Source organism: Suricata suricatta, chromosome 13 (assembly GCF_006229205.1).
Source record: "Suricata suricatta isolate VVHF042 chromosome 13, meerkat_22Aug2017_6uvM2_HiC, whole genome shotgun sequence".
In the NCBI taxonomy this organism is placed as follows: Eukaryota; Metazoa; Chordata; class Mammalia; order Carnivora; family Herpestidae; genus Suricata; species Suricata suricatta.
The window spans coordinates 89,549,259-89,568,333 of NC_043712.1; the positions used below are offsets into that span (position 1 = coordinate 89,549,259).

The window sequence follows — 19,075 nt, forward strand, 5'->3', positions numbered from 1 at the left end:
GCTGCTTCAGGTGAGGTCGGAGAGGGCTCTGTTCCCGGTCCTGGTTTGGGGCCCCTGGAGACTCTTCCCTCCTGTTCCAGGAGAGCCTCTGGCCCCCTCATGCCCAAGGCCGGGCCTCCTGGGACCAAGCAGGAGTGCTGCACATGGCCTCCCACGAGGCCGGAGGCTGGGGGGCCGTGCTTTCCTGGGCTCAGCGCCTCCAACTGTGCTTTGCACCTGTCAGCAGGCACCACACCCAGAAGTCCACGGAGCCGGCAGGGCCGGGCAGAGGAGGCTGTTTTTCCAGGATGGAATGTGCAGAATGTGGGGTGGGCACCTAGCTTCTCCCCACAACCTGCCCTGATCACGCTCACCTCTTTGGGCTCTCAGTTTTCTCCCTCATAAAGTGGGAGCCCTGGTAGGTGTGAGGGTGTTTGGCCAGGGAGCAGCTCTGCCTCCCATTACAGTGGGGCTTAGGGAACACCAAAGCCCCTCGGACACCACCTGGACACCTACCAGGACAGCCTGGAGCCCCCGGCACCCCTCAGACTCCCCTGGGGGACCACTGGGAGCCCCTTAGGGATCAGAGCTGCATCATCTGGGGAAAGACGGGGAGCTGAGGGGACAGGCGGACACACCTGGACCAAACGCCAGACTGCCCACGCGGACTTGCACCTGGCACACAGACCTCCTTCCTTGGTGCACCAGGGCTGGGAACCAGGACGCAGAGGGGGTAGAGTCCCACTGGGGGAGGGGGTGAAGTTCTCGGGTGCTGATCTGGGGGGGCCGCATGACCCTTTTCTCCCCATGTCAGACATCGGAGGTGACACCGGCTGACCCTGCCCACGGGGAGCCCAGTGGGGGTGCCTGAAAGGGATGAGTCTTGGGGTCCAGGACAGCCTCAGTTCCGAGCTGGGCCTCCAGGAAGGCTCTGGACATATGTGCTTGCAGACACATGCAAGCAGCTCCGGGGGAGACAAGCCCATCCTCTCCCTGGACACCCTGTGCCAGGACTGTCAGACCCCACCCGTCAGGCCCCAGGCTGCAGGGGCCAGGGCTGGAGCTCCCCAGGGCCTGGGCTGTGTGGTCTGGCCTAACTGGGGGCTTCAGGGGCTGAGCCTGCCACCTCAGTGTGCACGTTGCTGTCCACGGGGGACTGGCGCAGCTGCAAGTGGACCCAGATGCCCCTCTGCCAGTGATCTGGGGCATGCTGGCCCCTCTGGGTCTCATTGTGCCGATCTCTGCACAGACGTCCAAGGATAAGCTGGCTCCGTCCCTGAGACCTGGAGACCACAGGGGAGGCAGCCACTGGGTCTCTCGGAGCCTCGGTTTCCCCTGTAAAACAAAGATCTCAGGCCCCAGATGTCCAGGAGCCGCATGGCAAGAACAGCGTCCCCAAGCAGATACCAACTGGGCACCTGCGACGGGCCAGGCACCTGCTAGGAGGCAGGCACCTTTGTGGGTGCTGCGTGCCGCCCTGGGGGCTGCTGGGCTGGACGGGGAGATGGGCTAAACAGGGTAAACACTCAAGCAAAACGCAGAGACAGGTGCACAGGTGCGTCCAGCACGGTCTCAACGGGGCTGTCAGGCAGGTGGGAAGGAGGGTCCAGTGTTGGGGCCGGGGCTGCTGGGTGTGGGGAACGGGAGGAAATGAGACGGGACGTGTGGAAGCGCCAGAGGCTGCAGGGGGTCGTCTCCCCGCCAGTCCCACAAAGCCACTGGCAGCACACGAGAGGTGCGCGAGCAGCGCCCTGCACCAGCAGCTGGACGACTCCTGGCGGAGTCCCCAGCTCACTGAGTGACTGCAGGCAAGTGCAGTTCCCCCTCTGGGCCTAGTGAGGACACAAGCTCCCAAGGAGGGGTGGTCACCGGGCCCTGGCACCCACAATGGGAGCCTGGGCTCCAACCACTGGCCGCCCTTCCTCCTGCAGACCCCTCGCTCCAACCACTGGCAGCAGACTGCACAGGCGGGGACTGCAGACCGTGCGTGTCCCGTCCCATCTGGCATCCCTCAGGACCCCTCGTGGAGGGCAGGAGAGAGTGCCCAGGCCTGGGGCTTTGGGGTGGGACTTCTGGGGACAGACCTGCCTCCTGGGGCCACCCACCGCCACCCGCCCTGTGACTTCAGACTGCGGCAGTTGCTAACTTTTATCAGGATATTTCACAAGAACACTGGCGTTTCATCTTTTGAAAAGCCAGAAGCTGCAGCCTTTGACTTGGACAACACAGGGGTTTTCCTGGGGACCCGCGGGGCACCCGGGGCCCTGTGTCCATCTGTGCCCCCACCGGCCCTGCTGCGGCCAGCAGACATGTTCACGCTCCCAAGCCCACCCCGTGGTCTCCACCTCAGAGCAACACCAAAGGAGACCCTGGGGAGATGCAGGCCCTGTGTCCCCCAGTCCGCTCGGCTCCCCACCTGAGCCCCGCTGGCCCCTTGTGGCCCTGCCCGAGGCTTGGGCACTCTACCTGCAGCACCCGCCCCGGGGCATCCTCCCTGCTCCCCTCCTCAGATTCAGCTCCTCTCAAGCCCCGGGGCACCATCTCCTGGGCTGTTTGAGTCCTTTCCGGCGCCTGGTCCAAAATCAGTGCTCTGTGAGGGTCTGCCGTGGAATGTAACTCCCAGTGGACCCCCAAGGTCGCCCAGTGAGGAGAGGGCCCCCCACTGGCATTACTGCGGAAACCTGCCGGTGGGGGCCCCAGGCTGGTGGGCAGGACGGCAGGGCCTGAGTGTGCCCTGGGGCAGAGGACCCCCCGGGGGGGTGCCTGCTGGGGGGCCCTAGTTTCCTCCCCACCCTGCAGAACGCTTCCATTCCCAGCGGGTCACTTCCAGCCACCCCTGCGTCTGGAGTTACTGGACTCAGTTTCCTTAGCTGTCAAGTGGGCACATCTTGGAGAGAAGGGCCCAGTAGGCCCTGCAGACACAGTGGGTGCTCAGTCACCATACAGAGCAGAGGTCGTGGGGGTGGGGAGAAGGGCAGGACCAGGGGTAGGGGCCAGCTGGGCCTCAGGTACCTTCACTGCCCCACAGGGGTGGGCCCCGCACCCCCCCACAGCCCAGCTGTGCTGCCACCCTCGGTCCCCACCTGGCACCCTGCCCTGAGGCTGTGCCCACCTGCTGGCTGCCAGCATTTATTTCCGCAGACAAGCAGGGCCTGCGGCCTGCCGCCAGCCGCGGGGCGGACACACAACTCCGGCCTCTGCCGGCTTTCTCACGGAGGTCCCACAGGGATGGCCCAGGCCGGCCACCAACCTGTCCGCTGGGGAGGTGGGCCGAGGGGCCGGAGAGGGCGGAGGAGGGCGTGGAGTCCACCAGCAGTCACAGTTCAGCTCATGGGTACAGACGGTGTGGACGGGGTAGCAGGGAGGGAAGGCAGGACTGCAGACCCCCACCAGGCCCCGGGCACCCCCAGGTCGCTCCTTCTGCCTTCTGGAGCTGGCGCCCCGCACCAGGCGGTCCGCCAGCACCCCGCTCCAGGCCACACAGTCGGGGCTGAGGGCAGAAGCAGGCTCTCTGCAGAGACGTGTGGACGGGCGGCTGCCCGCTCCGGGCCTGTCTCCTCCACTTCCAAGAGGTCCCTCGGGGTCAGCGGCTGTGGCCTGTCCACCCCCAGCAGCCCGGGTGCCTTTCACACCTGCACGGGGCCTCCAACGGGCCCGCTGTGGTGGCTGCAGGCGGGGACGCCTGGCCGAGGCTCAGCTCACGGGGCCCCTGGGAAGGCCCGAGTCGGGTCTCCGCGGGCAGCGGCGCTCAGGGCCTCCAGCCACTGCTGCTGCAGCTCCGCCGACGCGGCGCTCAGGTACACGGCCTGCTGGGCCTGCTGTAGCCGCCACACGTGCCCGGGGGCCGGCGTCTCCGCGGGGTCCGGCACGCTCACCGTGCAGCCAGAGAGGGGGATGGTGCGCGGCGGCCGGCCCGCCTGCAGCAAAGGAGAGCTGGGTCGGCACCCGGGCCTCTGCGGTCAGGGCGCTGCTGACCGCTCCTTCCCACGGGTGGACAGCAGAGGGGTGACCCAGGGCAGCCGGGGAAACCGAGGCCCCAGGCCCACACGAGCCCCAGCACGGTTGGTCCCAGGCAGTGTGGCCCAGGCCCCTCTGGGCTATGGGAACTGGACACCCCCCCAGTCTGACCCTGAGGGCGGAGGGGGGACACACCTGGCTGCCTCCCTGCAGGTGCAGCGCCAGCTCCAGGGGCTCCGACGCAGGGATGGTGGCCCATACCTCACTCCAAGTGGCACCGCTGTCCGACACCCGCAGGTGACCACAGAGCAGGCTGGGCTGGGCGTCCACAGCCGCTGGCTTCTGGAGACACGAAGGATGGCTCAGGCACAGCCTCCCTGCAGCTGTCACCCTCGGGGGGGGGCGGGGGGAGACGCCAGGCCTGGCCTCCTGGGAACACACTGGACAAGGGCCTGGGCTGGTCTGACCCACCCCAGGTCACCACAAGGTGACCTTGCTATCAGGCTGGACCCTCTGAGGGAGTGAGGACACACGTGCGGCCAGGACAGAAATAATGACAAAGGAGGGAAAATGGAACAGCTGGACCCAGGGCGTGGCTCACAGGGAAGGGCTGTGTTTCAGCCAAACACACACACCATGCACACACACACCGTGCGCACACATTACACACACACGTACCACGCACACACCATGTGCACACGAACACACACACTGAACACACACCATGTGCACACATTACATGCACATGTACCATGCACACACCATGTGCACATGAACACACACTGAACACACACACACCATGTGCACACATTACATGCACACGTACCACGAACATACCACGTGCACACGAACACACATGCTGAACACACACACCCTGTGCACATATTACATGCACACGTACCATGCACATAACATGCACACATGAACATACACTGAGCACACCCCATGCATACACACACCATGAGCACACACACTGAACACATGCACACACACACTGTATGCACATGAACACATACACTGAGCACACACCCTGCATACACACACACACACACTCTCTCTCTCTCTCTGTCCTGGCGCAAGGGAAGCCAACAGCTCTGGGAGCACAGTCTACGCAGGCCGCCAGGGACAGGGGCGCCCGTCCAGGATGCGCACGGCCCTGCCCACCTCTGTGCTGTGCTTGGGGTCCTCGGGCGCCACCTCAGCACTGGGGGTCTCAGGCGCTCCCTGCTGGGTCAGGAAACACTCTCGGCAAACGCGGCTCTGCCTGCCGTTCTCAGCCTTGAACTCCGAGCACTTCCCACAGATGACCTGCAAGGGAGGGCACCTGTGACCCCACCTCCCAGAGACAGAAGACCATCCAGGAAGAAGCTGGAGGGGCCCAAGGGCCAAGAAGACGCAGCAGGTGGAGGGGAAGGGCTTCTCCGCAGGAGCCTCGTCAGAGGACAGGGGCCTCTGCCAGGCATCCAGGGCCTGCCCCCTCACCTGGAGGGCCCAGGGGTGTGTGAGCATGGAAAGAAGGCTGGGAAGGGGCACAAAGCACATGGAAAGATGCTCAACATCGCTAGTCCTCAGGAAAATGCAAATCAAGGCCATGATCAGATGGCCCCTCACACCAGTCGGAATGGCTGTTATCCAGAACACAGAGAGCAAATGTTGGTGAGATGTGGAGGAACTGATGCCTTTGGCATCGTCGCTGTGAAGGCGAACTGCTGCAGGTGCCGTGGAAACAAATATGCGGGCCTCACACAATGTGAAAATAACGTTACTCAAGGGGGAGGGGGGAAGAGGTGGTGGTGATGGAGGAGGGAACTTGTGGGGAAGAGCACTGGGTGTTGTATGGAAACCAATTTGACAATAAACTACTTAAAAAAAATAAAACAAAGTTACTCTATGACTTAGCAGTTTCCATGACTTTTACTAGATTTCTATTTCTAAGGATGGTTGAAAGGTGAATGGATGGATGGATGATGACCCATCCACCTACCATCCATCCATCCATCCGTCCATCCGTCCATCCTTCACCCACCCACCCATCCATCATCCACTCTCCATTCACCTAAGGGCTTATTCGTTTACCTCCCCTCCCCCAGAGCTTCAAGGGTTCATACAAGGACGTGACACTGAGCAGCGGACCAGCCCCGTCCGCTGGTGCTCTCTGGAAAAAGCAGTTCTAACAGCTCTTTGCTAAGACCCATTGTTAACATACATTCCATATTAACAACTTAACCTAGAAATACTTCATCAGGAACCACCTTCCCTTCAATAGGAAGTTGAAAAGCCCATCCTCAACAGAAAGGGTTTTGGGGGCTTTGCGAGAAGTGGAGCCGGCGCCCACGCTGGTGCCGGTGGAAGGTGCGTGCACGCGTCCCACAGGCCCACGGCCGGCGCGCCCTTCCCTTGAAGCGCCTGGACCGAAGCGGCAGGGGGCGCTCCCAGCACAGCGGCACCGCGCCGTCCCCACCCCCCTATCCCCTCCCCTCCTCCCGGGGCGTGAGGCCACTCTCCTCCGCCCGCACTCACCGCCCCGCAGAGCTTGCACCGGTGCCTCCTCTTGGTGATGGAGTTGAAGGTCTCGCCGCAGCTCCTGCAGCCCTGCTTCTCCTTGTCGCGCCGGGTCTTGGAGGACCCTCTCCTGGGCTCGGGCTGCAGGAGGCAGGGGTGCAGGGGTGCAGGGCAGCTCGGTGAGCGTGTGGGCAGACGCACTGGGCAAAACACTCTCTGCGCACATGGCCTCGGCCCCGCCTCCCCTTCCCCAGGCCGACCCAGGGTCACTGTCGCCAGTCGCCGCAGGGAGGGTCAGAGTGGGTCTGGAACTCTCTGGACTGACTTGGCTGGTGTGGAGGCCAGTGACAAGCTGGTGGGTCTGAGAACACGGTGCCCAGCCGCCAGGTGTGGGGGTCTGTGCCCGGCGTGGCCCGCATGGCCTGGAGCCTGCACCGCTGGCCTGAGGCTCAGGGGCCTGCACGGGGCCCACCTGGCACCAGAGAGCTGGGCTGCCGCTGCCTCCCCCGCGCCGGGTCCTCCCCCCAAGGTTGCCAGGGGGTCAACAGGAAGTCAGGAAGTGAATGTGGTTTGTGTTCATATAGGCTAAAATCTTGAGGACAAGTCACAAGAGCGTCATAAAGTGCTTTTAGTTTAAACAAGCCGTGTGGGTCTGGAGGGGTTTCATGTCCTCTCCTGCCTCAGTCTTCACAGACAAGGATTTCTTTCCTTGTCAAATGTACCCACTTTTTTTTATAACTCGGATGCTGCCCAAAGCTAAGGAAGGGGCCCCAGCGTGAGAGGCACAGCCAGACGACAAGCGGGGGCCCCGATCAAGGCTGCCCGAGCAGTAGCCAGTCGAGTCCCGGCCAGAAGGGTTATTCGTGGGCAGAGACAAGACTGTGGGAAGCGCGCCCGGGCACTGCTGTTGGCTGTTCGGGGCCAGGGCGACTTTCCAGCCTCAGTCTATTGCACTTGCTCAGTTGTTCACCAGAAACATCTTACAGAAGAGGAAGAAACCAGTAGACAAGCAGACCGCAAACCAGCCTCTCTGAGCAGCCCCCTCGCCGCCTCCCAGCCCCACCAGGTTCCGTCTGCACCATGGACAGCAGGGCGAGCTGGGTGAGGGGGTCTGCGTGCTGGGCTCCCGGCCCCTTGCCCCCAGGACGTCAGTTGTGTGCAGGACCCCAGCCCCAAGGCAGAGGCCTTCTCAGCAGGGGGCCGGAGTGCAGGTGTGCGCTGTGCAGACAGCACAGGCAGAGGCTTCGCTGGGGGCTCAGCAGGGCCGCCTGGCTGACCCCTGGCTTCCCCACCTGGGTAGGAGTTGTACAAGGTGGGGGACAGCCCCCAGGCCCTGCCCTGCCCCTCATCAGCCACGACACCATGAACGAGTCCCTTCTCTCCGAGCCTCAGCATCCTCCGTCTGCACAGTGGGGTTAGCAATGGCTCCTAAGCCCCATCACAGCACGTGGATCCTGACCAACTTTGCCAATTACCCTGCTATGTTCCCACTTCTCTCCACCTCACTCAGGGCTCCTTGCCCGGAGCTCAGGGCCTGACAGGGGAGGGACGGGGCCTGGGGTCGGGGGCGCAGGCAGGGAGGCACGAGGGGAATGTGGCCATCCTTGAGGTGCACCATGGCCCAGCAGCCCCCCACCCTGTCCTCCACCATCCCTCAGGGTGACCCGCCAAGGCCCATGAGGTGCGAGTGGCCAGCAGAGAGCAGTGGGGTGGCTGGACATGTCCCTGACCCAAGGGCAGAGCCACAAATCATCACGGGGAGTCGGTGGAGGCTTCCAGGGCATCCCTGGGGAAGGGGTGGGAGGAGGGGCAAAGAGGGCGGCCCATGAGGGCTGCAGGCAACTGCTGGGGGGCAGTTTCTGCAACAGGGAGGTCGGGGGCCAGGGCTGAGGGGAGCAGCCTTCTCCAGAGAGCATCCCGCAGCCCCGCCCCGGCACCCAGGCCTCCGGCCAGGCAGCTCCCAACGCAGACACGGACACTGAGGGGTCAGGAACCCGCCCGCAAGGCCGGGGACTGGGTCTCCTTGGCTCACCACGCCCCCTTTGTGGACGGGCCATCAGGTGCTGTGGCATCAGAAAGGCCGGGGCCAGGTCCCCAGGCAGGTACAGAATTGTGGCATCTGCAGGCTCCACCCAAAGCCCCCCACATGCCAACGTGGGTGCAGGAGGGGGTCTCTGCCCAGGCCGCTGGGGTCTGATTCACTCGGTGTTGTCTGTCCCACAGCACCGAAACGGAGACACATTCAGGGGAACCTTTGCCCCCAGCCGGTGGCCTGACAAGTAGCCCCTGACAGAGCCTCACACCTGCCCGAGGTCCTGCCAGGCGTGGACACGGACCCTGCCAGCCACTCTGCTCCCCGTGGGCAGCTTGGTCCTGGAAGGGCGGTGCCAGGTCGTGGCAGTGGTGGGGCAGGGTCTCCACATGTCCCCCCCCCCCTCCGTGGGTCTGGACCCCGGACAGCCTCTGTGAAGAGCCATGTGACTTTTGCAGAACACTGAGGGCTTCAGCCCCTTGCGAAACTTCCTGGTTTGGGCTTAGCTTCTCTGAGGAAAGGGAGCTTGCGGAACCTCGTTTCTGAGGACACCGGGGCTCAGGAAATGAGACCAGCCCCGCACGCATCGGCTTATTGTCCTCTCTAAATGTGCTAAGAATGAGCTTATGTCTGTAGCAAGGGTCAGTCTTTCGGTGTCAGAATGAAAACTCATTTTGAGCCCCTTGCATAAAGGCACACTGAGTGGGTCTCGATCGGGTCCCGTATGGCCAGGGCTCTGCCCACACTGAGCTGCCCCGTGTCCAGCGACGCTGCTGCCCACAGGATGCACCAGCGATAAATCCACGGAGCCGCCCGTCTGTTGCACTATGTGTATGCCGTGGGGCCCGGGGAGGTGTAAAGGCCCAGGGACAGGGTGAAGTAAGAGGAGGGAGGGCCAGGAGGTTGAGGCCAGACACAGGAAGTCCCTCAGGGAGGTCACGGGCAGTGACAAGACCATCCCATCCCCAGTGCCCATGCCCCTTTCAGGCTTTCGGACTCAACTCCTCTGACCGCTGGGGACGGTGTCTGTTCCCGGTGCCGTGGAGCGACTGTGCCACTGGAATAAGGGGGTGCCTCCTCACCTGGCGCCTGCGTCCCTCATGCCCCCCAAACGCTCCGTCCTTCCCTGGGGCCCAGGAGCTTTTCAAGGTTTTCCCAGTTCCTGGTGCCCGAGCACACGGGCCAGGGGCCCAGATTCCACTCTCATTAGAGGCAGGGCTGCAGCGTCCGGGTGCACCTGTCCCTCCCAGCAAGGGCAAGATGGCAGCAGGGACTAATGCGTTCTTACTAACAATTCAGGCCATGACAGGAACCCTGCCCCCTGTGGCCAAGGAGACAACTGCCATCTCCCAAAAGTCTCTTCAGTTGCCCTCTTCCCAACGCGGAGAAGGAGCCAGAAGCCAGGCCTGACTCCCAAGTCTCGCTCTAAAATGGGGCTGCCCAGGACAACCTCACTGGGGGAGCTCTGGGCCCTGGTGTTGAATTTGGGAGACTCCGCAGCCATTCCAGGCGGTGCCTATGGGGGACGTGACCCTGGAAGGTGAGGGTGCGGGAGAGGCATGGAGTGGCTGGCAGGTCAGAGAACGTGACGGGCACGACTCAGGGGCAAACCCTCGGGCAGCCAGCCCGCCCAAGTACGGGCCTCCAGCCCTTCCCCACCAGCCTGCCCAGAAGAGTCCCCTTCAGCACGCAGGTGCCACACTTGCCTAGTGTCTCGGGTCACAGCTGTCCCCAGGATTCATGACCGGCCGGCCAGTGGTCAACAACCAGGCTCGTGAAGCGCCAGGCACAGTCCCCCACCTGATCCCCCAACCAGCCGCGGAGGGTGCCTCTCCCTGGCCGTGGGCGGGACAGGGGCCCAGGATGCCTGCACAGCCCCAGGTGGCAAGAAGGTGAGCAGGCTTGGAGTGGGGGTCTCCAGCACCACCGCCTTCCTGGGCCTGCAGCAGGGACCTCCGTCCGTCCTCCTGAACCCAACAGATGGGTCAGACGCCGCCTCTGAGGAGCCTTCCCTGAGAGTGCCCCGCCATCTTCCCAAGCCCGGGGCCCAGGGGCTGACCTTTCCCCTCTGGGTGCCCCAGCACCACCCTGAGTCACTTTTCCCAGGAGGTGAAGAGCCCAGCTGTGGGACCTCTACCCAACCCGGGCAATGGACACGTGGGTCCCAGCAGGCTCCCCCAAGTCCTCTCCTGGCAAGGCCAGCTGTCACTGAGGAGACTCAGGTCAAGTGGGGCAGCTGGCCTCTGGACCTTCATCCCCAGGTTCGCTCGGTCTAACCTCCCCCTCCACTTCCCACCCCTGCCGAAGTTGGAGGGGTCACTCACCCCTGTGGCAACCCCTCCATTGCCGGCTGCCACCGCAGGGTCCTCAGCGCTGGCGCTCACCACCTGGAAGGGACAGATGGTCAGCATGGGTGCAGGTTCCTCAGCCCCGCACCAACATCAGTGTGGCCGCGACCCTGGGGAACACTCCTACTGACCACAGGGTCAGGAGAGTCTATCGGGGGCCGTGCTTGCTGGGACACTGGGGGACTGCGCGGGACACTCCTGCAGAGTCTGTGTCCCACCATGTGGGGAGAGGTGAGGGGCCGGCTGCTCCTGCCACGCTGTGGCCACAGGGATGCCTCTGCTCGAGGCACAAACGCAGTTTCCTCTCAAAATGTTTCCATGACACAGGACAAACAGCAGAGTTGATGCAAATATTAAGTGGTCTGACAGGCAGACCCCGTGAGGCTGTGGGAGGGCCAGCTGGGCCTGGGGACGGGGCCATGGGGCCATGGGGCCATGGGGCTGCGGGGCCAGGCCGGACCCAGCTTCCCTTGGCTTCAAGGGGGCCTCTGGTCGGGGGTGGGAGGGAGGGCCCCTTCCTCTGAAGCACTCGCTGCTGTGCCCATGGGAGGTGGCCCCCAGTGGGCAGCCGTGGCTGACTCCCCCAACCTGGCCCTGGGCAGGGACCCCGCCTCCTCCATGTGGGGACAAGTGAGGGCCTCACGCACAGCGTCACCCGGGCCCACTCTTCCTTCCTGCGCAGCGGAGCGCTGACCCACCTGGCTGGGCCTCGCGGCCCCCGAGACAGGGCTCAGTTAAGGACAGGCAGTGAGTGCAGGTCACCCATCTGCCGGCCCCTGCTCCATCCCTCCCAGAGGCCCATCCCCTCAGGGTCCCTGTCGTGCCTCCAGGGCACTGGTGCTCACAGGGGACTCTGGAGCGAGGCAGGGGTCCTCATCCTGGCCGAAGGAGCCCCCAAAGGCCTTGAAGGTCTGGCTGTTCTGCCTGTGCCTCTCGATGGTGGCCTCAATGACCTGAGACAAAACCACAGAGAACCAGGTCCCTCAGCGAGCGCATCCAGGAGGGCGGGGCCAGTGCAGCTCTGTCCCCACGGACAGATCCCGTGGTCACACGCGTCCCTGATCCACGACCCGACGCAGGTCCCCACGGCCGACCCAGTCTCCACGCCCCGTCCACAGGTCCCAGGCCCACCCTGCCTGCCAGGCGCCCCCCCCCCCCCCCCCCCCCCCCCCCCCCCCCCCCCCCCCCCGCATCCAGGCTGCCGCACGTGCTTCCAGGACATTCTGTGTGGGTGTGCAGCCATGTATCCATTTCCCACATCAGCGGTCCCACCTCGTTTATGTTTGAATTTCCTTTTTCTCTCCTCACCCAGATTTCTGTTCTAAGAATTCTGGAAGCCACAGGCCCTCTGAGTTAGTGCTGTTCCGGGCTCCCTGCCCCGCCCCTGCTCTGACCTTTGCCCTCACAGCTTTGGTCTCTGTCCCCCTTGTCCCCATTGAGGCCGGGCCAAGTCTGCTCAGGCCGCCCCAGGACACTGGCCACCTCCCCGTCCCATGCGACCTGCTGCCCGTGCTGGCTGGCGGTGGGCTCCCCGTGGGCCCCCCGACGGCAGGGACCGGCGCTCTGCCCGCCTCCAGGCCCCCTACGTGTACTCGTTCACCGTGGTGCCAGACACACGAGCCGACTGAGGGGCTGGTGGCATCTGAGGGTCCCTTCATTTCTGCGAGGGGGACACATGGGTGGGCAATGCCTGCGCCACTCCATCCTTGCTGCAACACGAAATGGCCACACTGCCCAAGAATTTGGTCATTTGATTACTTTAAGATTTTAAAAGCTTCACCTGAATCCATTCTTTTTTCTCTTCCTCCGTCCTATAAAAACAAAAGCAGTATTTTATCAAGCCGGTCTTCAACACCATTAATCACCAGACTCCGGTCAGCCCTGCGGCACATGCCTGAGGTGCTCCCAGCCTCCAAGCGCAGCGCAGCGCGAGAGCTGAGGCCCGTCCCTGAGGGCTCTGGTGCACTGTGGGCAGGTGCGGCACAGGACGCCTGCCGCAGTCAGGAGCATCCGGGCGGGGCAGGTGCGGGCACACGGGCTCAGATGCATCTAGGCAGGGTCACGCGTGGCCAGGTGTGGTCCTCAGAGGCCTCTCTAGTGGACGTAAATCAACGCCTCCCTGGACCACAGTAGGTTGTTTCAAAGATCTCACCTCGCCATGGAAACGAGAGACAGGAGCCCCTCAGTCACAGGGTAGCGTGACAACAGCCACTAAAACTAAACCAGGGGTGCTACCGTCTGACCAATGAATTCTACTTCAGGAAACTTCCTGAAGGCCAGGCTGACACACATGCTCAGAGCTGGTGCCAGGACGCTGCGTCCAGCACCTTCTGCAGTATCAAGACGCAGGAGTGCCTGGGAGCCTGTCAGCAGAACTGACCGCTGCTCAAAGTGGAGAATGACTCAGCTTAGGAAACAGGGCTCCCTGTTTGGTTTCCCTCAGACCAGAAGACAGAATGGGCTACATAATAAACAACCGTGTGTGACTTTAAAATTCCCTACACGCTCATACACAGAAGTTCTGGAAAGTCACCTCTGAGATGAATAAGAAGGGGAGGCAGGCGGCAGCTCGATTTCTACCAACTTCCCCTTAGAGCTGTTACATTTTAAGCCACAAATACGCGAATAACATGAGCCAAAAACAACACATCACAAGGTCATCCTGTTCAGAAAAGGAAGCCGTCTGCTACAAGGTCAGATGCTGGGACCGCCACCCGTACCGAGTCTGCAGCTCCAGGGAGCGCTTCCTTCCCGTGATGACGAATGTGTGGGGTGCATTTGGCTTGATGATATCCTGCACCTAGAGGCACAAGGGTCAAGGGCAAAACAAAACCACAGTTACTTAGTGGGCCCTGAGCAGCAGCCCCATGCCCTCAGACATGAGGAGGGGGCACGGGTGACCCAGCAGGCGTGACTCTGAGGGAGCTGGTCCGTGCAGGAGGGTGGACCACTGTCCTGCCCAGACAGGACAAGGACCTCTCATCTCCTGCGCTTGGAACTGTGCCGGCCAAGCCCTCCTGCCTGCGGGCCTTCCCAGGAAGTCGGCCGCCAGCCCCTGACCAGGAGGGGAACCCTGCCCCACGGAGGCACCTGCAGGCATTGCTCCAAGAGAACGGGAGACTCAGAAGGACCCAGGGGCTCTCTACCACTCCCACCAGCCCCCATGATGGGAAGCCACCCTCATCCCTCTGATACCCCACCCCTAAGGCCCTCAGGCCCACCAGGTCAGAACTACAACCCAGCTTTAGAGAGATATGGGCCCACCAGAATCTGGGCTTGGGCCTCAGAGTGGGGAATTTTCCAGATGCTCCAAGGTTGACAACTTCCACGTTAGCATGTCTAATTAATTACATGCCACTGATTTCTTACACGAAAACTTACAAAATGAGTTCTTCTAACAATTAAAAAAGTTTTTTGTTTCCTGTAGTTTTTACTTTTAGTGGTTTTCTTAACTCTGGACTCAAAGAATTTTAAAGAGGTTATTTTTTTCTTCAATCACTAAGGCAAATCTTCATCTCATAAAACTGATTAAGCACTTGATTTAATCAAGGGCACCTGGGTTGTTCAGTTGGCTAGGCATCTGGCTCTTGGGTTCAGCTCAGGTCATGATTTCACAGTTCGTGGGATGGAGCCTGGGCACAGAGCCTGCTTGGGATTCTCTCGCTCCCTCTCTCTCAAAATAAGTAAATATAGTTAAAAAAATTTTTTATTTAGTATTTTGGGAGTACCGGTTAGCTCAGAGCCCTCCCCCACAGCAAAGGGCACGGAGTCCAGCCGCTGTGGCCCCTGTGCCAGGCAACACAGAGGGGCTGAGGGAGCACAGGACGGCAAGCCCAACAGGCCGTCTGGCACTTGGGCCTTCAGAACCTCCTCTGGACTCCACACCATACAGGGGACCAGGGACCAGGCAGGGAGAGCACCTTGTCCACGTTCTGCCCAAGCTTCAACTTTGTGTCCCTAAACGGGCCTTGAGCATCAGCCTCACAGGGACAGAGGTGGCCCAGGTTCTGGTGCTGTCCTTCATCTTACAAACAGGCCAGCAGCACCCCAGCAGGCAGGCCAAGTGCAGAGACAGGGGTACTGCCCACACTGCCAGGCTGAGTGGCCCCCCGAAATGTTTAGGCCACACCTGGGTCACAGAGCTGAAGCTCAAGAAGTGGGTGGGAGACCAGGGGCGGTGTGGTGACGCTCCAGCAGCCGGGGCTTGGCTTCCCACACTGTCCCAGGCCTGCCCGGGTAGCTGGTGAGAAGGAGGGGCTCCCCACCTGGAGGTCCGAAATGTCCATCTTCTCCCGGACACTGAACTTCTGGCCCATGAGCCGCAGCTTGGGCACACAGTAAAGAACCATGCTGTTGAACTGCAAGAGGGAAAGGCACTGGGTGAGGGGTGCCTGGTACCCCCACAGAGGGCACCACAGACAGGAGGCTAGGCATGGCCCAGCGGCTGGGCTGGGCGTGGCTCCGGGGCGGGCAGGGCAGGGGCGTGGCGGGCAGGGCGTGGCCTGTGGAGGCGGGCAGGGTGTCCTGGGAAGGGCGGGGCTCTGGTAGGCACGGGAGGTAGGGACGTAAACCCATGATGGGCGTGGCCTCGTGCCGCGGGGCGCAGCTCAGTCGGGCAGTTTCAGGGTCTGCGGCGGGGGGCGTGGCTTTGTAGCAGCGGCTCTGCGGCAGGGGCATGGCGGGTAGGGACGGGGCTCCTTGGCGGGCGGCGCGGGCTCTGTTGGTCAGGTTGGGGTTCTGCGGCGCGGGGTGTGGCGAGAAGGTGCGTGGTTCCATAGCTGGGGCGCGTTGCGAAGGGCGGGGGCGGGGCTCCCTGTGGGGTGGGCGTGGCTTGCGGCAGGGGCGTGGCGGAAAGGCGGCTCCACGGCGGGGGCGGGGCTCCGCTGCCGGCGGGGCGGGGCCTCACCAGGAAGAGTTGGCGGTCCTGGGTGGTGCCGTTCTTGGCTGACAGCTTCAGGATGTGGCCCTCCTTGATGAGCTCGTTGGCGGGGTTGACGATGTCCTCCTCGCCACCGAGTCGCTCATACACCTCCAAGAGCTTGTGCATTTTCTCCTGTGACAGACACAGGGCTCAGGCCTCCACACGGGCACAAGGCTCGCAGGCCCGCGGCGGCCGCCCTGCAGGTACGGCCCAGAAGCAAGATGGGGCAGCAAGCATGCCAACGAAGGGGTGGGAGGGGCACGCGAGGTACCGCTCAGGCTGGGCGTTGAAGAATGAAACGAAGCCGCCCCGCAGAGAACAACGAATAACAGCCACTAACACCACTGCGATGGACCAGGCTGGCCGCCTCCCACCGCACACATATCAGCTCAGTTCCGGCACCGACCCTACGACGTAGGTGCCATTTTCTCCAGTTTACAGACAAGGAAACAGGCATGGAGAAGTCAAGTGAGTTTCTGGAGGTGTTTCTGCTAGGGAACAGGGACTGGCCCTCTCGTGACCTCTACACTGCACACCCGCTCCCTCTGTGGTCACCGGAGGTATCTCCGGTGGTTGCAGTCTTGCCCTGCACCGTCGTCACTGCCTGAGGTAACCTTGCCTGGTTTCCTGTTCCTCTCACACCACATAGCCCACGGCCCTCACGACACTGGACCTCTGCAGGCTGCACGTCATCTTTGTCTGGCCTCAGGACTGGTTGGGTGGTCATGTGGCCACCTGGGTTGTGATAGGAAAGGGTTGGCAGCCTGTGGCCCCAGCTCTGAGCTGAGAAGCCATGGGCCCTACCCTGCGCTGCCAGCACCAGGGCTGGACCTGGGACCACAGGAACAAACCCAGCAGAAGGCAGAGCTGAGCCCGCAGGAACCTCAACTCAGTGACACTCTAGAGCCTGGACCTGCCGGGCCACAGCAGCAGTGGCCCCGAGACCCGGGCAATCTCAGCCTGCACACCTCGAAGCAGGCTGGTTTGGCCAGCCCTCTTCTCTGGTACCGACATGAGTGGTAGATATGGGTGTGGGGGCAGAAGGGGGAGCCAGCATGGAGAGCAAGCAGGAGCAGGTGGGGCAAGGTAAAAGGGCCTTGCATGCATGAAGGGGCTGCACGTGCACCTGACAGGTACTGGGGGGACTGGGCGTGCAGCTGGCATGTACTGGGGGACTGGGTGTACACCTGACTTGTACTGGGGGCCTGGGCGTGTGCCTGGCGTGTACTGGAGGGCTGGGCGTGCACCTGACATATACTGGGGGGCTGGGCGTGCACCTGGCGTGTACTAGGGGGCTGGGCACGTACCTGACACATACTGGGGGGCTGGGCGTGCAGCTGGCATGTACTGGAGGGCTGGGTGTGCACCTGGCATGTACTGGGAGGGCTGGGTGTGCACCTATGGGGGGCTGCACGTATCTGTGGTATGTGGAAAACCTGGTGTGCACCTTGGAGGCAGTTTAGGCTAGAGGATTCTGAACAGAGTGACAAAACACATGCCCCCTAGAAAGCTCGGGGCTGGAGACGTATGGCTCAAAACTGGGGAGACTCCAGGCTGGGAGAAGCCTGGGTGGTGGTCCAGGTTGAGCGGGGTGGGAGGCTCCCCTGAGCACACACTGATAGTTCCCTAAGGCCATGCCCTGGGCTCAGAAAGGACCCCACTCCAGAGCCCCCCACCCATCACACCTGGCGGGCAGAGATGTCACCAGACTAGGGGAGGGAACCGCTGCAGGTGTGCCACAGGTGTGGCAGGAGTCCACCCCGAGAGGGAGCCTCAGGCTTGTCCATGCCCTTCAGAGATGGAACCCTGTGGGTGGCCCCCCTATGTCCACAGGCTCCACATGACCTCGTGGCCACCAAGTTCCCAGAAGCAGCTCTTTGGCCTCCACCAGGTTTAGTAGGGAGGCAGAAAGGAAAAGTAGACAAAAAGAACCCAGGGTGAAATGTGACCTGTGTAGGTTGCAGTGGGCGCCCCACAGGGGCCTGATCTCAGGCTGATCTGGCCCCAGGGCGCCAGAGCAAAGCCGGGACAGGCAGGTAAGGAGGATGCAGGGCTGGACCGAAGGCAGCACCATCTACTGGAGCCAGCAGCTGCCTCTCCTTTCTCACATGAGACACATGGGGTCCAACAAACATTTCACTCCTTTTCCTCTCAAAAAATGACAGTGCCCATGTGAAAAATATTAGGTCTCGGGACTGGGAGACCCCAGGGTCAGCCGACGGCACAGGCTCACCCCGGATGACATCACAGGTACAGTGCAGGGCTCCCCAGCAAGGCCGGGGCTTAGGATTCTCCTGTGAACCGCCCTGATCTACTTACAACTCTGCCCTGGCGCTGTGCAGGCCACACAGGGACAGGGCCACCTGGGTCACAACAGGGCATGGGCTCCTCCTCCACCTCCGGGCTATGTTTGGAGGTGAGGAAGTTTGGCCACAGCCCTGATGAGAGACCCCTGAAAGGTCGCTCTGCCCGCCGCGTGCGGACACACGAGAAGGCCGCCGCCCGCGAGCCCGGGACCAGCTGCCGGCGCCTCCGTCTGTGACCCGGCCTCCGGGGCGGCCACGCACACGCGGCTGCGTAAGCCCCGCCGCTGGTGTTTGTTACAGCAGCCGTGCTGGCACAGCCGTGCCGGCACAGCGCTGCAGCGAGTGCACAAGCGAAAGAATGAATGAGTAAATGGTTGGCCGTGTTCTGAGCACTCTGTGTAGGATGACGTTTGATCCCACAACAGCCCAGTGAGACAGGTCCTGTCAGTGACTTCATTTTACATATGGGGAAACTGAGGCCCGGGGCACTAGACAGCTTACCGACAGCCAGAGAGATAGCAAGGGGCAGGGCTCGTCCAAGCGGGTGGTGTGATGCCGTGGGGCCCTCGGGCCTCCGCCACGATCCCCACACTCACCAGTTTCCGGATGGCGGCATTAGAGTGGTTGGCGGCCGTGGAGATGAGCTCTAAGGACCCTGCGGGGAGGAAGGCGCGGAGTCAGGCTGGGGTGCCTTCGGTGCACACACGTCCTGGCCTCACCAGGTGCTGCCTGCTCTCCCTTTCCCTGCCTGGGGGAGGGGGCGGGGCAGGAGGGTGGTGCAGACACGCTCCCCCTGCTGCCTGCCAGTTACTGCCTGCGGACCAGGAGCTGCCCCTTCCTGAGGCCTGGGCTCTGCCGGCATCCAGCAGGCCCCTGCCCAGAACCAGGCTCTACTCTGCACAGTGCAGGGGGCACGTGGCTCTCTGTCCTCGAAGACTCAGTCACTTCCCGAGCTGTGCTTGGAGGATACCTGGCGGATCCCGCCCCCCCCCCGCCTGCTCTGCCCCTGTCTCTCCTCTCTCCCCATGAT

At 62.5% G+C, this 19,075-nt stretch overlaps 1 protein-coding gene across 4 annotated transcripts in view; it reads right to left on the reverse strand.

The window, feature by feature from the left end:
• Nucleotides 1-2,845: 2,845 nt before the first annotated feature.
• FGD3 (FYVE, RhoGEF and PH domain containing 3) overlaps nt 2,846-19,075 on the reverse strand; it is a 33,574-nt gene continuing 17,344 nt past the window's right edge. For 2 of the 4 annotated variants that reach the window (XM_029920795.1, XM_029920796.1), the window contains exons 8-18: nt 18,642-18,700; nt 15,725-15,871; nt 15,084-15,176; nt 13,539-13,618; nt 12,599-12,629; nt 11,664-11,771; nt 10,795-10,857; nt 6,457-6,579; nt 5,101-5,244; nt 4,132-4,278; nt 2,846-3,896 (exon numbers count right to left, since the gene is read on the reverse strand). In XM_029920795.1, coding sequence (XP_029776655.1) covers nt 3,678-3,896; nt 4,132-4,278; nt 5,101-5,244; nt 6,457-6,579; nt 10,795-10,857; nt 11,664-11,771; nt 12,599-12,629; nt 13,539-13,618; nt 15,084-15,176; nt 15,725-15,871; nt 18,642-18,700 — 1,214 coding nt within the window. In that variant the 3' untranslated portion in view covers nt 2,846-3,677. Of the gene's footprint in view, nt 3,897-4,131; nt 4,279-5,100; nt 5,245-6,456; nt 6,580-10,794; nt 10,858-11,663; nt 11,772-12,598; nt 12,630-12,783; nt 12,938-13,538; nt 13,619-15,083; nt 15,556-15,724; nt 15,872-18,641; nt 18,701-19,075 lie in introns of those variants that run through there. The other 2 variants (XM_029920798.1, XM_029920797.1) reach the window with 2 other exon arrangements.